The 16,609-nt window shown below is 47.5% G+C and overlaps 2 protein-coding genes and 1 non-coding gene across 9 annotated transcripts in view; 2 read left to right on the top strand and 1 right to left on the bottom strand.

Moving 5' to 3' along the window:
• The window catches only part of HSPG2 (heparan sulfate proteoglycan 2), a 97,547-nt gene extending 96,254 nt beyond the window's left edge, over positions 1-1,293 (top strand). For all 7 annotated transcript variants that reach the window (XM_039854629.1, XM_039854628.1, XM_039854631.1 and 4 more), the window contains one exon: positions 86-1,293. In XM_039854629.1, the coding sequence (XP_039710563.1) occupies positions 86-258 (173 nt within the window). In that variant the 3' untranslated portion in view covers positions 259-1,293. The remainder of the gene's footprint in view (positions 1-85) is intronic.
• LDLRAD2 (low density lipoprotein receptor class A domain containing 2) lies at positions 858-9,577 on the bottom strand. The gene is made up of 4 exons (XM_039854654.1): positions 9,496-9,577; positions 7,925-8,359; positions 4,733-4,864; positions 858-2,210 (listed from the first exon to the last, which is right to left on the bottom strand). The coding sequence occupies exons 1-4, from the start codon at positions 9,575-9,577 to the stop codon at positions 1,984-1,986; spliced, it is 876 nt and encodes a 291-aa protein (XP_039710588.1). The 3' UTR covers positions 858-1,983.
• On the top strand, positions 6,784-6,902 carry LOC120596461 (5S ribosomal RNA). The gene has a single exon (XR_005651157.1). It is a non-coding gene; the product is annotated as a 5S ribosomal RNA (ribosomal RNA).
• Positions 9,578-16,609: the final 7,032 nt, after the last annotated feature.

The raw sequence follows: 16,609 nt of genomic DNA, 5'->3' as shown, positions 1-16,609 counted from the left end.
GAATAGGGCTCCTACAGAGCTACAGCACACACCTTCCTCCCCTCCTGAGCCCCTGGAGCTGATGTCCTTTCTCCCCTCCCCACAGGCGGAGCCCCCAATGTGGCCATGCTGACCGGGGGCAGGTTCTCCTCGGGCATCACGGGCTGTCTCAGGAACCTGGTGCTGCACTCTGCCCGGCCCGGCGCCCCACCCCCACAGCCACTGGACCTGCAGCACAGTGCCCAGGCGGGAGCCAACACGCGCCCCTGCCCCTCGTAGGCAGCTGCCTGCCCCACACGGACTCCTGGGCAGCGCCCCAGCCCCACAAGTCTATTATTATTAATATTATTATTATGAATATTTTGTAAGAAACCGAGGCAATGCCACGCTTTGCTGCTACTGCCCTGGGCTGGACTGGAGGGTGGGCACTCCACCCCCCATACAGACACACCTGGGCAAAGCCACAGACTGGGGGGCAGCAGGTGCCTCAGAGGGCCACCAGGACTTTGGGGCAGCTGTGGTGACTGAGTGGGCTCAGAAGTGCTCCCACCAGCCGAGACTCGCAAGACAGAGCTGGGCCGCCTGTTTCTGCAGCCCCTGGGCAGCCCTTGTCCCTGCGAGAGCCAACCCCAGCTTCCAGCCCAGGGCCTTACCAGCCACCAGGAGCAGAGGGCATCGCAGTGGCCTTTGCCACCCTCCCCTGGGTGGTGAAAGCTCTTTAGTGCCAACTGTAGAGCAAAAGGCAGCTTCCCCCTGGGCAGGCAGCCCCCACCCCATCAGCCCATGTCCCAGCCCCACTCCACCTCCACCAATGCCTGGCCAGCTGGGCCGCCTGCCCCTGGCAGCCTCCCCCTCCCACCAAGCCCTCCTGGTTTGTATCTTCCCACCCAACAATACGCAGCCCAGGGGCCCTGCCCTCAGGGGCTGTGAGGGAAACTCCACCCCAGCTCTTACCAAGATCTGCTACAGGGAGAGCCCAGCACTAAGAAGGTCCCCCGCCGCCTGTACCAGGCCACATCCCCCCACTGATCTGGAAGTGAAGACCCAGGGGACATGGGGGGAGGAGGGTGTTGGTGGCTAGAGAGAGCTAGTGCCTTGGGTGGGGGAAGCCAGGACTCATGACTGGGAGGGACAGGAAGGGGCCATGACAGCCCCTGCCCCATCTGTGGGAACCTAAGGGCCAAACTGGTGGCAAATGACCTCCCCACCACCAGTCCCCACGTGTGGGGTCGGGACGTCTGGCCTCTGTGTCCTAGAAGGGACCCTCCTGTGGTCTTTGTCTTGACCTTTCTTAATAAACGGTGCTATCCCCGCCCTGGCAGTCCCCTGTGTCTTCAACTGGGGCCTGACTGGCTGGAACCTGAATGTGGGTCAGGGTCGGGCAAAGCAGGGCAGGTGAGGTCTGAGAGTGAAGCAAGGCAGCTTCGGGTGAGTGAGGCCCCTGCTCTCTGCCCTGGGCATGGAGGTCCTGCCCTGCACTGATCCGGCAGAATACCAGCCACCACACGAGCTGCAAGGCCAGGTACCTCCTGTGGCCTTCATCACAACCCTGTGAGGCAGGAATCATCCCGTTTTCCAGAGGACCAGACTGAATCCCAGAGAGTTAACATGACCTTTCCAAAGTCAGACAGCCCCCTGAAGGGTAGGGACAGAACCCAGGGTGTGTCTGACCCTAGAGCCCACTCTACTTCCTCTGAAGCTACAGCCTCTTTAGGGATGGCCTACCTGACCCTGGAAGGCTGGCCCATTCGGCCGCAGTCCCCCAGGGGCCACCTGGCCAGGACATATGTGACAGATGGTGCAGCTAAGGCAGAGGTCATGGGCACTAGCCCACCGGGCCAGCCAACTGGAAAAGCAACAGCACCAGAGGAGGCCAATGAGGAGGCCGGCAGAGGCTAGAAGCAGCGAGGCGGCCAGCGCCACCCTCTGTAGCCAGGGGGGACCTGCAGAAGGAAAGGGAGAGTCCGCTCAGGCCTCAGCCTGGGCCCGCCGCCCCCATCCCCATTACCTAAAGAGGGACAAGTATGATCTCGATGGGAGGAGAGCAGATAGTAACCAAAAGCCATTACCTTCCAGAGCTGCATCCTGTCCTATAGGGCCCTGGCCAGCAGGGGAACTGCTCTCAGAGACAATCTGGAGAGGGCCTGCTGACTCAAGAGCTGAGGAAACAGTCGGGGGCTTGGAGGGATCGTCCTCCGTACTCCCCACCTGGCTGGGCACCAGAGAAAGACCTGCAGTGGAAATAACAGAACCAACACTGAGACTTGCCCTTTCTACGGCATGATTATGTCTCATTAATTCTCCCCAAGCCTCTTTGAGTTTGTTACTATTAGTATTTTCATTTTATAGATAAGGGAAGCGAGGTACAGGGAGGTTAAGTTCCTTGCCCAGGTCACACACCTGGAAGTGATAGAGGAGGACTTGAACTCATTAAGTCTAGCTCCGGGGCCTGGGGTTTATGATGTACACGTGCTGAGTGTTTTCTCTGCACCAAACACCATACTCCGTGCTGGGCCCTTTACCTACAGTATTTCTCTTAAAGTTTATAACAACTCTGGGAGGTTAGGTTTATCACCCACATTTTATAGATCAGGAAGTTGAGTCATAGCGAGGTTCATTCTTCTACTCATTTGACTCAAGTTTCTCAAGAATCTACTACACCCTAGGCATTGTTCCAGGAACTAGGGTATATGACAAGCAAAATAGAAATGTCTTCATGGAGCTGGCATCTTAGTGTGGGGAGACAAAACAAATTATATGTCAAATGGAAATAGGTGCTGTAGAGAAAGATTAAGCAGGGAAAGGGGTCAGGGCACGTTGGCTGGGGGCAGGACTGCTAATTTTTTTACTGTGGTGGAATATACCACAATAAACCATCAACCATTTTTAAGTGTACAATTCAGTGGCTTTTTTAAAGCACATTCACATAGTTGTGCAACCATCACCACCATCCATCTCCAGAACTGTTTTCATCTTGTAAAACTGAAACTCTATACCCATTAAACACACTCTCACCACCCTGGTCCCCGGTAACCACCGTTCTACTTTCTGTCTCTATGATTTTGGCTACTCTAGGTGTCTCGAGTAAGTGGAATCATACAGTATTTATCCTTTTCTGTCCAGCTCATTTCACTTAGAAAACGTCTTCAAGGTTTCATCTACGCCGTAGCATGTGTCTGAATTTCCCTTCTAGGGCTGAATAATATTCCACTTTATGGACATATCACATTTTGTTTATCTTTCACCTGTCCATCGACACAGGGTTGCTATTTTTAAATAAAAGCATCAAGAGAGAACTCACCAAGAGTGTTAAACAGAGACCCACAAGAGATAAAGGAATGAGCATGAAGATCTCCAGGGAAACCCCTTCCAGTAAAGAGCTGGTCTTGAGACCAGAGGCAGGACAAGGCTGGAGCATGGAAGGAGCTGCTGGGGACCAGTGTGGAGGGGAGAGAGGGCAGGTAGGAGAGATGGCAGATCACGAGGGTTCGTAGGCCCTTGGGAGGCTTTGCTGTGGCTGAGTGAGGAGTGTGGAGGGTCGTAAGCACAGGAGTGACATGATTAGACTTCGTGTTTTGGCCGGGGAGCTTAATTCCCCACTCCTTAAATGTATAGTGATATCTTCCAATGAGGACACTACAGGAAGAGGAGGCGAAAGAGTAACAGGGCAGAAACCTGACAAACACCACCTCGGCCAACATCAGAAGTCAGGTCGGTGGTATGTACCTTTGATATGATGTGATGAAAATGACACTTTACCTCTCTAGTCTTTCTAATAACCCAGAACTCCAGTCTTAGGAGAAAAACATCAGCTGAATTAATGTCGACGGCTTGGTTCTGGGCTGATAAAAGGAGTAAAGAGTAACTCAACAGTTTGGGCGAGAAGGGGAAACAGGTGAGGAGCAGGACACGGGGAGGGGTGTGGATCAGGAGTTCAGTTTGGGGCATGTTAAATTTGGGGTGCCATCTCCACATCTATGTGGAGATCACCAAGGGAATGGGTGTGAGGGATGGAAGGGAAGCAGATATAGGAACTGGGCCTCATGGCACAAAGCAGGGTGTCAGGGAGAAAACAAGGAACCCACAAAGGAGACCAAGGAATGGCTTAGGAGGTGGATTTCACCTCTCAGCCAGCTGGATTTTTGCAGTAAACAACCCTTTCAACAGTACATGCCAGCCCTGTTTGGGGGATGAAGCATCTCCAGATTACTGAGGAATATTCCCGGGTAACCTATTCTGGTCTTCCTGCCCACAGGTCATTCCTCGCTGACTCTATGACCTTAGGCCATAGAGTCATTTCTCCTCCTTAGGCCTCGGTTTCCTCATCTGTAAAATGTGGGAGTCAGACCAGATCAATGGTTTTCAAAGTAAATCTTGAGAGTCAAAGTCAGGTTCCTCAGTGAGACATCCATTGGCCAGGGCCCAGGCCCAACCCATGTCCATTTAAATGAAGCATCTCATTTTGATGTTTTGAGCCTCTGTGCAGGGTTCCATTTAGGAAAAGCTTCCACCACTAGTCTATCATTTGGAAGCAGCTGGGTTAGATCATCTCTAGTGTCATTCTGGCTCTAACCTGCTCTGATCCTCAGGTAGTCTGGGCTAACCCGATTCCCCACTATTGTGCTTCATCTTACTCTCTCCTGCCATGCCCCTGCCTCTGGCCTTCCACCGAGGCCCTGCCCTGGGGAAGGAGAGCTAAGCCTATTTTTCCTCCTAGCTGCTCAGCAGGGCCCAGGCCACACCCATCACTGACCTCTGCAGTTGGCTGGTGGCCAGGAAGCCTGATCGCTGCCATCACCACAGTTGTCCATGCCCCAGAGATCGCATACCAGGCTCGGGGGAATGCACCTGCTGTTCCAACAGCGGAAATAGCCATCACAGGATCCTGGGTCCAAAAGGGAAGGCATGTTATGAGGACCTAAGGCCAGCCCATGACACAATGGGATGTGTAATCTTATAGTGAAGGAATGTGGGAGATGTGGGGAGGAGAGGGCTGTTTCTATGTGTATGCAGATGAGAGTATGAATGAGAGTTTCATGGGAGACAGGTGTATAATCAAGATGATGAGGGCTAACATTTACTGAGTTCCTATTCTGTGCCAGGCATGATTCTAAACAGTTCATTCCCATCTCACCTCATTAAGTCCTCACAATAACCTTCTAGGGTAAATGCTGCTATTAACTTCCTTTAGAGATGAGAAAACCAAGGCACAGGAGGGTTAGGTAGCAGAGTAGGTGTTCAGTCCCATGCTTACAAATGCTGTGGCACACGGTGAGTGTGACTATGTGTCTGCATGAGCACATCCATACAGCCTACGGTACCCAGTCAACCCGAATACTTCCAAGCACACCTTTGCTCATGGCGTTGCTCCTGCCATCCGCGCTCTGCCTGGCATTCTCTTCCCCAAGTGACGGCATGGCTTGCTCCCTCCATGTCTCCACTCAAATGTCATCTTGTCGGTTGACCTTCCCTAATCTCCCACCTGAGAACAGCATACCACCCCTCCCCCAGTACTCCCACCCTCGTTATCCTGATCTGGGTTCCTCTGCAGCACATCCCATCTAGGCAGAATAAGGATTTACTTGATTATTTGTTTTCCGTCTGTCTCTCCCACCAATGTGTCAGCTCAGAGAGGGCAGGGACTTCTCTTTTCTTCGTTGCTGTATCCCTAGAGCCTAGAACAGCACCTCACACATTGCAGGTGCTCAATTAATATTTGTTACATGAATGAACATGCACACAGGTGAAAGAATTGTATGACTCACTGCAGTGATGTGGCAGACAGGTTGGTTCACCCAGCATCCCATTCTGTGGAGAAAAGCTGGTCTAGATGGGACTACTTAACACCATGGCTCAAAAGTGGACATGGGCATCAGAGCATTCCATTTCCTGGCATGATTAATCTGATTTGGCCCAGGGCTTTTGCTAGAATCATAAGGAAAGATGCGTGCTCTCTGTTTCGTTCCAATCAGAGTCGTAAGGGTGGTTGTGGTCTTGGAGCTGCAGGACCACCTTGCTGCCAAGTAGAAAGAAGATCTGCCTGAGATGGAAGCCGAACAGACCCACACATTGCAAAGAGAGAGGACAAGAACAAAGAGACAGAGCCCAGGTGACATTACCTGAAGTCCAGAATCCAGCTATATCTGAGCCAACACCTTACTATCCAGGTTACAGGGGCCCCTCCCAAATTCTCCTTTGGCTTAAGCCAACTTGAGCTGGGCTTCTTTCGTTTGCAAATAAAAGTGAATAATATAGAAAGCGTATGGGTGTAAGAATGAATGTCTGTGAGAGAGAAAACAAATAGTAGCATGGTAATGTATGGAGAATCACACATGACTGTCGGCTGTCAATGTCAGAGTGTGGGCCGGAGCCGGGCAGGGTATGCTCGCATGTGTGAGCCACTGACTGAGACTGTGTGTGTGGCCCAAGGACGTGAAATAAACCTTCCTCAATCAGGTGACAGGACTGATCCAAGGAACCCGGACTTGTAATAGGGCTTCACCACTGCCACCTTCTTGTTGGAGCCCAATCCTGTTAAACACAGAGGAGCGGCAACATTCTTGGCCTCCCTGGCTGACAGCTGCACCTGAGAAGAAGGGAAGGCCATGGGGAGAGGTGGGGAGAGGTTGATTTCCAATCAGCCAGTGAGAGCCGTTTCAAAACAATATAATGGGAACCTGCAGGAGCTAGAAAGGGATCCTAAGCACCATTGGTCATAGCCCCAAGGATTTACAGTACAAATTTCATATAGTTCCTCCCAGAGACTCTAATGGGGGAAAAGAGAATCTAAAATCCAAAACTCAAGTCTATGGCCATGCCACCCTGAACAAGCCCGATTCCATCTGATCTCAGAAGCTAAGCAGGGTCGGGCCTGGTTAGTACTTGGATGGGAGACCACCTAGGAAGACCAGGTGCTATAGGTGTAAAAAGAAATTTAAAAATAAGGGACTATAAGCTAACAAGGTCTTTGCTATCTATGATGTCAACCGAGGGCTGCTTTGCCTAAAAAAAAAAAAACAAAACTTCAGACCATGCACAATTCCAGGAAAAAAGAACGTTGGGACTTTGAGACAATGAGACAGCATGGGAGCGGTCTCCAACCAGCTCAGTATTAAAGGACTGTCCAGGGCCTGGCATGCCAAAGTCTAGTTCATGGTGAACGCTTGTTGGCTCTGAGACCCCATGTTCTTGTCTCAAAGTGCTCACAATCCCATGTTTAATTCTCCAGTCTGGATATTTAGCCAGAGATGGAGATAAACTCTTCTGTGGTTTTGGAATTTTCTAGACTGTAACAGCTCATCTACTCACCAGCACTGGACACAGTCTCTGCTATGACACTGGCTGTGACACTGGTGAGTTGTGTCTCCAATCCTGGGGTAACCTGCTGGGGCTAAAGCTTTGAACTCAATTTGAGCCAGAAGACATAACTCCAGCAGTGAAAGTCCACACTGCTTCTCTTGTGAGCAGAGAGGCCTGAGAACACTTAACTTCTCCAACTGTCCTAACTTGGCCCCTCTGCAATCATCTGAAGGGCTGGCCCAGGACAGAGGAACCAGTGCGTGAACTTGAGAATGTGGGGAAGTGTCCAAGGTGGTACTGTGGGTGTATAAGGTATGCGTTGTGATTTGTATGTGTGTGTGTGAGCAGGTGTTAGAGTGTGAGGTTTTAAGTGTATGGGAGTTGTGTGGGAATGGGAGAGGGTGAGTGTGTGTGTGTCAGGGACTAGTAGAGTAGTCTGGTATACTCATCCATGGAAACCAGATTTATGGGGTTGACTCACTGGGTCTGGAATGTCCCTCAGTGTGACCCTGCCAATCCTGACATCAGTCCCCACTTCCTCTCTTTGAGGATCCAGCCCCCTGCCCCTCATCTTCTTGTGCTCCCAGTGTCTTATTGGTGGCCCCCAGCTTGGAGGCTCTGGTCCTGGCCAACAGCCCCAACCTACCCAACCGGAAAGAGGTGACTTCGCCCACGAAGTCCACGCGAGGCTGGCGACCTCTGGTGACCAGGCGCAGGCCCAGGAATTCCCCGGAGGACATCACCGGCACAGGGATGGTCAGGCCGCAAAGTGGGGCCCCCAGTGGCCGGGGCGCCCCCGGCGGACCCTCGTAGAACTGCAGGTAGGAACCGGGAGCGCACGCGTCCGCAGACGCCGGGGAGGAGGCGTTGGGCGCTGGAGATGCTGGAGACTCCGAGGTCAGGGTGTAGACCAGAAAGAAGCGGAACTGGAAGCGGATCCTGTCGCTGGGGTCTGCCGCCCGCACCCAGAGCTCGCAGTCGGTGTCCGGGTCCACGAAGTAGAACCTGCGCGACGCGGAGTGCGAGCGCATCAGCAGCCCGTCCCCCTGCCACATCTGCCCGCAGAGGTCCACCAGGTCGGCTGCAGCGAAAAAGCACAGACCCTGGAACCTCGCGGCCTGGTTCCAGGCCTGGCTCTGCCTCCTCGCTGTGTGACCCCAAGTCACACACCCTCTCTGAGCTCGTTTCCTCATCGGTAAAATGGGGATAATTAAGCAATCTCAGAATTTTTGTGACGATTAAATAATTTAAGTCAAATCCTCAATCTCTTATTTAAAAATTCTAGGATGTGTTTCAGAATGTTCCAGATTTTAGAAGAATCATATGATGTATATATAGCATGTTATGTTGCCGCCCTCCATGATTACGTTTTCCAGAGCTACTGTAGGAACATACCCTAAGCAGGACAATTAAAGACAATAAACAGCCTCCTGTCAGTTTAGGTCAGGTGTTGCCGGTAAATTAGTTAAAAATTTGGTTTTCACAGCTTTTTGTATTTTGGAGTTGAAACTAAAGGATTGTGACTATATAGGGGTTCCGTGCTTAGGACTGCGCCTGACATTTAATGAGTTATGGAAGTGTTAGCTATTATTATTGCCTTATTTAAGGATGACGTAGACACAACCTGGCACCGGTTCGCCCAACAGCCTTTCCCAGTTCCTTTTTGCTAAAAGGACCCTGATTTCCCTCAGCCATCATGGAGCAACATGCCAGCAGGGTGGAGTGAGGTATAGAGAGTGAGTGAATTGAGCACCTTCTATGTCCCAGGCTGTCTAAGTGTCTTGCATGGTTTACCTCATCTCATATGAACAATAATAAATTCTCTTAGGGGCAAGAACTTATTATTATTCCCATTTTACTACTGAAGAAAACTGACTTAGAGAGTTGAAACAATGATCTCAATGGTAGAAATGCAGGAAGAGGCAACGGGCGTGTGTGAACACAGGGTGATCTGACTCCAAAGCCCACAGTGTTTCCACTGCCAGGTCTGAGGGCTGTCCCACCTATGCCCAGACCCCTGCTTCTGGGTGACTTGGAGCTCCAGCCTTCCAGAGGGGTTCGGGGTAGATTTGGCGGTGCCAGGCACCTGGTTTCCTAGCCTCCCCCAGCTCAAGGGGTCCCAGCCCATCAAGGTGAGTGCTGATTGGGAAACGCAGTTGCTAAGGGTGTTGGGCCCCAAATCTCCTGCCTACTCTAGCCAAGTCCCTTCGTACTCACCTGTTTCCAAAGCAGACACAGTCAGGGCAGCTGCCCCCAGCAGGAGCAGCCTCTGGAGCAGCTGCAGAAGACAGGGCTCCATCCAGGCCCTGCTGTGCCCAACAACAGGGAAGATCTGCAGAATCTTCAGTTTGGGGTCTTTCGGGAGACTGGGGTGTAGGGGCCTGGCCAAGCTAGCTGAGGAGCCGGCAAGATCCAAGGAGCAAGGGGAAGCAAGTCAGTAAGCTCCTCTGGTCTCTCCACAGTGATCTTTCTGCTCCCAGTTCCAGATCCTCCTTCAGATCAGGATTGTGTCTAGGGTTGTCATGGAGATTTGGGGCTGGGACTGGAGCCTGAGGAGAGAAAGCAGGGAGGATGTCTGCTCATCCCCTGCCAGACAGGAACCAGGAAACTCAGATCCGGTTCAGCCATGGGGCTTCTGGGAGGGGGACTAACAGTCCCCAAATGCTACTGTCTTCCCAGATAAGTCGGTACCTTAGGGACTGAGCTTAAGGGAGGCCCAGGACACCAAAGGGACCTCTTTAAGTGACTAGAGAGGCACCAAGTGGCGAAGGAGCACCAGACCTGCAGTCAGCTCTATTACAAACCAAGTATTCCTGCCTCAGGGCCTTTGCACTCACAGTTGCCTCCACCTGGAGTGCTCTTTTCTCAGAGTGTTCTATAGCTGGCTGCTTCGGGTCATTCAGGTCTTAGCTCACATGTCACCTCCTTTGACACACTTCCCTGAGCACCTCTCAATCTGAATTATCACTCTTCTTGCTTGTCACTCAATCACATCTCTCCAAATTTATTATATCAGCAATCGCTGGAATTATTTTGCTTACTTATATCTTGTTATATATATTGTCTATTGACTCCCACTGAAATTGAGTTCTATGAATATCTTGTCGGTCTCTGAACCTCGAAGTCATAGCACAGTGCCTCGCACAGAACTGACATCCAAGAAATAAGAATAAATGTGTGGCATTGAGCAAAACCCTTTTTCTGGGTTTCACTCTCCTGTGCGTAAAAGAAAGGGCTTGAACCATTTTAGGCTTTTAAAAAACTTATTAATAGGACAATTTTTTTCAAAAGGTATCTTACATGGAACCTTAATATATAAAACTGAAACTTTCAAGTCTCAGTTTCCTCATCTAAAAAATAGGATAATGATAATTCCAACTTTGTAGGCATGTCGTCGGGGTTAAAAAAAACTCGATACAAGTCGGGTACTTAGAACAATATCTGTCACATAACTAAGCGCCCAATGTATGTTGGGGGGGATGACGGCTCTTAATGTCATCACTATTATTTAAATAGAGTTTAAAAAGTCCCCAGTAGTAGCTTTTGAGACACCTCAGAGTCCCAGGTCTCTATGGGAAGAGTCCCAGTGCTCTCTAATGGCTCTCCCTTCTAAACTGACTTTCGATGCAACCTTGGCATCCTATCGTGTGTGATGTCCAAGGCTAGGCCTTGGGGGACTTTGAGAAGACTCAAGTCTGCCTTAGGCATGGATGAACCATGAAGCTCGTAATGCTTAAGCTTTAGGATACTTTGTTTGCATTGGATTACATATTTTCATAAAATTTGCAAAGGTGAGATATTTTAATCAGTCAGTTCAAACCACCCTATCTCTTCCATCACACCTCTCTTCATGTCAGATGGCTACAGGCATTTATGGAATTTGAATAAGGGGTCATTGGTTTGGGTTTGGGGGGTATATACTTATGACGTCCTAGCTCCTTCTGGGTGTAGTTTTATTATTTCTAGACACCCCAGAATGGCTTCCTAATGCCCACCGTGCTGTCTTCCCCAGTTGTGATATGAAGGTGGAGAATCATCATTATGCCTAGCCCTGGTGGTGTGCGAGTATTGGAAGAGAAATAGGTTTGAAATGTATGAAGCCAGAAGCTAGTCTGTGGAAAACCTTTCCAAATCTTACTGCTCACATATGTAAGAGGTGGGACAGAGGTTACCCCAAGTTTGACAACAACAAATCCTTAAGAGTATAAATAACTTTACCAATAATGAATTGCAAAGGTGAAGGAAAAAAATCTAAATGATTACTAATTAAAAAAAACTAATTTTGGTCAATTATGCTAGAGGAAAGACTGAATTATCTTCCTAGTCCTGTTGTGGAAAATATCATCCAGTGTTGTCACATAAGTGATAAAAGAGTGTGCAGCCAGAAATGTAAGAAAAAAGTATTACAGAAGAGTGTTAAGTAGCTGATTAGTAATGATTTGTTATTATTTTTTATTTCTATTTTTTGTGGTATTTTTCAGTTTTTTAAACTTTAAAAGTTGTGATTTTTCTTTCTCATTCTAAATAAATATTCACTTTTGAGCCTGGTTTGGTGTTTCTAATTTCATATTTTTAAAGAGGGCCCTCAAATTGTCTATACTTCAGGTCCCACAACACCTGGCCCTTGGGGAGTTCATAGCCTGGTAGGGGCTTCAGATTAAACAAATAAATAAACAAAAAGATAATCATTAAATAAATAGTGGTTTTAACTATAAGAAGAACAGGGGGTGCCTGGGGCAGTCAGGAAAGTCTTTCCTGAGGAGAGCATTTCTGAGTTGGGCCCTGAAGGATACATACGAATTTCCATAGAGAAAAATGTCCTAAATGCATCCCAAGCAGAGTACCCAGTACATGACACAGTCACAACCTGGACTCATTCTGGGTACAGGCTGGTGTGGCTAAAACATGCTACACAGAAAAACAGAGGGGAATGACAGCCATGTTAACAGTAATAGTATCTTCCCAGCCCCTTGACTGGGCTCTGTGCCTGAAATGTCCCTACCTTTCGTGAACCAAGAACAAACTCCTCGTAGACTCTTTCATATTTCTAGCGACCACTTCTTAAGTGTTTGCAGTATTCCAGGCACTGGGTTTCAGCTTGTCACATGCTTTATAACACCTAATCATCACAGTGACCTTACAAAGAGGACACTCTTATGAGCCTCATTTAAATCGAGAGAAACCTGAGCACAAATAATGATAATAAAAAAGGTTAGTAAGGTAAGGGGTGGAGTAGAGTATACCCCAGGTCCCATTTCCTAGCTATGTGACCCATGGGCAAGTGACCTCTTTGCCTTGGTTTTCTTATCTATAAAATGGGGACAATACTAAAGTATCTTATTGGGTTATTGGGAAGATTAAAAGTAGGATGTAAATTTTTTAAATATCACTAACCTCTGTTTTTGGTATTGGAGATACTTCAGGGAGCAAAATAAACAAAAGCTCTACCCATATGGAACTTACATTCCAGTGGAGGATAAATGAGTAAAATGTATGGTGTATCGAATAGTGATAAATATTAAGAAGAAAAAGACAAAGCAAGGCTGGTAGATATGAAATGTCGGAGAGATGTTGAAATTTTGACAGGACAGACTGAAAAGGCCTCGGGAAGATGGGTCTTTTGAATAATTATCTGAAAGACGTGAAGGAACCAGCCATGCCATTATTTAAAGGAAGAACATGCTAGGCAGAGAGAATAGCGAGGGCAGAGGCCCTGCAGCAGGAGTGTGCCTGGCACAGGCAACACCAGTGTGGAGTGAACGCGGCAACGGGAGAGTGATAGGAAATGAGTCAGATCGTGTAGGGCCCTCGAGGTCATTGTAAGGACTTTGGCTTTTTCTCTGATGAGATGAGAATCACCGAGCAAGGCTAGATGCTGTAGGACCAGACAGGAGACTGTGAGTAAGTCTAGAAATGATGGTGGCCTGGACCGAGATAGCAGGAAGTAAACATATTTTGAAGGTACAGCCAATAGGATTCATTGACAGATTGGACTTGGCGGGATGAAGAAAAGAAATGAGTTAAGGATGGTGCCCCGGTTTCGTCCTGAGCATCTGGAAAGATGGAGTTGCCATCATAACTGGGATGGGGAGATCTGTGGGGCAGGAGTAGGATGATCAGGAGTTCAGTTTTGGGTACATTCAGACTGAGATGCCTGTTAGACATTCCAGTGGAGATGACAAGAGGTGGTTGGATCTCCAAGTCTGGAGTTCAGGGGAGAAGTGTGGACTGGGCATATAAAATGTTAGAAATAGTCAACATACAGATGGTATATAAAGCCACAAGATGGGGTGATAGTGCCATGGGAGTGAGCACAGAAAGAGAAGAGGAAAGGATTAAGGGGCTTGGAGAGTACCCTAACCCTTCCTGTGGGGAATTCAGCTGGTACCCATGGTTCTAGAGAAAAACGTCCCCTAGAGGGGAGTCAAAGCTAATAAGGAACCTTGCTAAGCATCCTGGAAACAGCCCCTGGGAGACTGCAGGATGTCCCTTAGCTTAGAAGCCAAGGATGGTGGCAGCTCTCCAAGAAGCCAAGTGCTCAGTATCTAGGGACTGAGGCTTCAGTCTCTTCGCTACATGTTCGGGTAACTGTAGAGAAGAACAGTTGCCCCACCAAACTAATGTGCCCTTTTTATTCTGTACAATGGGTCAACAAGACTGGATCATCTCTAGGGCACTTTCCCCTCAGACTTTCTTTGAGCCTTAGATATGGGCTAATGCTTCTGCATCTAGGATGTCGCATCTCATTTCTCACATTCTTTCATGCAACTTATGATTTGTTAAGCTGCTAGTAAATAACTATTCATTGATGCCAATTCCAAGCTGGGTGCTTTGAATATCTTCACTCCAGAAACTCCGTGAGACAGGTCTAACCATCTCTTTTTCTAGAGAGGAAGCCAGAGGCCAGAAACATTAGGGGCCTTGTTCAAAGTAGCCCCAGAAATGGGAGACAGAGCTAGGACTGTTCATTTCAGTAAGGCTCTGGACCCCATTTTCTTCCTATTCTATTATCCCACTTTGACCTTAAGTCCTAAAGTGCCTGGTCCTGCACTAGGAGCTGGAGTAAAGGACACATTACCTTTAAGAAGTTCAGAGCCTAGCAGCCAAGCAAAACAAAAGTACAATTTAGCTTTACAAGAGCCAGAGGTATGGGAACAGAGAGGGGAATCCAGCCTTCTCAGGAGCAGAGAAGCCAGAGAATAATAAACTAACAAGTATTTATAAAATGAATAAACAATTGTTAACAAAAATATTAATGATAAGTTAATCATGATTAATTTATCGAATGCTGTCTATTTGCAAGGGACTGTTTTCATGCGTCAGCTTATTTACTTTTCAATAGTGCCATGGAGTAGGCATTATTGTCATCCCCATTTTGCAGATGAAGAAGTTGAGGCACAGAGATGTTAACTATAAGAAGGAAGTGGAGAAGCGGTCTACCTCCCAGAGGAATATCTGTCTGGGCTGAAATCTGAAGTCTGGAAAGGACCTAGCCAGGTGACCAGAGAGTCAAGAGCGATCCAGGCAGGAGAAGGACGCCGGAAGCTGAGAAGGCTTGGGAGAACCCACCTTGATAGCTTTTACCCAGCAACCTGAGAGAGCGCCCCCTTCTGGTAAAGATGGCTTAGGCCTCACATAGACCAAGTATGGTGTTAAGGTTCAATCCACAGCCAAAAGGGACAGAGTCAGAATGTGAACTGGGAATCTGACTTCCAAATCCATGCTCTTAGCATGACAACGTGTTAAGCAATGATTTTTATATTGAGTCATGTGGGGAGACGGTTCTTTTACCTCTTTGTCCATATATTGGCAAAGGTTGTTAATATCCCACAAGACAAAATTCAAGAATGAAATAATGAGATCACAGTCATTTTCACTGAATTAGAAAAAGAAGGCATAATTTGGTGGACCTAAGCCTCTCGAACTCGTTAGAGTGGCCAAGAAGGAAAATGAAAATTGACAACAGAAACAGAAATAAAAGTAAGATATAATGTACAAAATAAAACAGGATGTACAAAAAGTATAGTGAGTGCTTATCTAACACATTAGAAATCCCAGAAAAGATCTCTACATATCTAAGAAAATAATCTCTTTTGGTAATGCCAATATCTCTTGATCACCAGATTGCTAAACCCAATTTGCATTTACTTGGCAAGATAAACAATAGACATTTCAGAAACTATTCCAGGAATGTGCAGATAGCCTAGTGCTTACAAGGATTTGAGAATGTTAAATTCCCTTACCCATTATTATATACATGATGTCATAATTAGAGGAACAGATAGAAAGCATACAATAATTTGAACAAATAAAATCATAAAATGTTTAGAATTAAAAGGATGGACATTTGCCCACTATAAAATTATAATAGGGAGCATCTTAGTTACCATTTTAGGTAAAATTTGGTCATTAGCAGGAGCACAATACCAGAATCAATTAATGAACAGATAAAGGACACAGCTTAGCATTTAAAAAAAAAAATCCCCTAAAATTCATAGTATTATTTGACTACTGGAGAAAACAGATTCCATGCTAGACATTCTTTTACGATATTTCAAATGACTAAGGAACAAAGGCCAAGACTTTGCATCAGACAACAGACATCCTTGGATGGACTAAAGAGGGCAGTAGGACCTCATTATTCTGAGCACCTATACTACTAAAGAAAAGAGATTTCAGTGACTGATGGACATGTTGATTGGTCACTCTGAGATAGACTTTGAAAATCAGGCGTAGTACTATTTCTGCCTTGGGACATTTTCTGATACAGAAAACTAGCCCAAGAGAAAAACTGGTTATGTTGCTTGTATTACAAGATGCAGAGACTGTTGGTAGCCCCCAAATAAGAACCAAGTTACTTATCCCAGTATGAGCTAGACCCAGTAACCCTGACCAAATAAAGAGGTTAGCAGAAAGTCCTACTCACCTGAAATAGAAATGGTATTAAGGGAAACATGTTTTAGCCTTGGCAGTAATTGATGCATGAGAAGAAAGAGCAAGGAAGACTTCAACTACTACGGTGGAGACGGCAAACTTCCTCCTGGTCCAGGTTGGCACTGGGGCACTGCTGATGTGCGTGGCTCAAGGATGAGAGTGTCTCACTCATACTAGAAGGGATCAGGTGGAAAGCAGCAAACCTAAATTCAACCACACAGCAAACTCTGGCAGGTGGAAGTCCAGACAAGACAGCCTACTATGGTGACTTAAAATCAGTACAATTGCCAATTAGTTATAACTTGCAAAAAGGATATGCTGAAATTATCTTGAATTCTGATCTATGGGCAGTAGCCAATGTTCTGATAATTTGGTACCTAAAGTGGAAAATAAATCA

This window comes from Pteropus medius, unplaced genomic scaffold (genome assembly GCF_902729225.1).
Source record: "Pteropus medius unplaced genomic scaffold, Ma_sr-lr_union100, whole genome shotgun sequence".
NCBI lineage: Eukaryota > Metazoa > Chordata > Mammalia > Chiroptera > Pteropodidae > Pteropus > Pteropus medius.
This window is presented reverse-complemented; position numbering and strand designations above follow the sequence as displayed.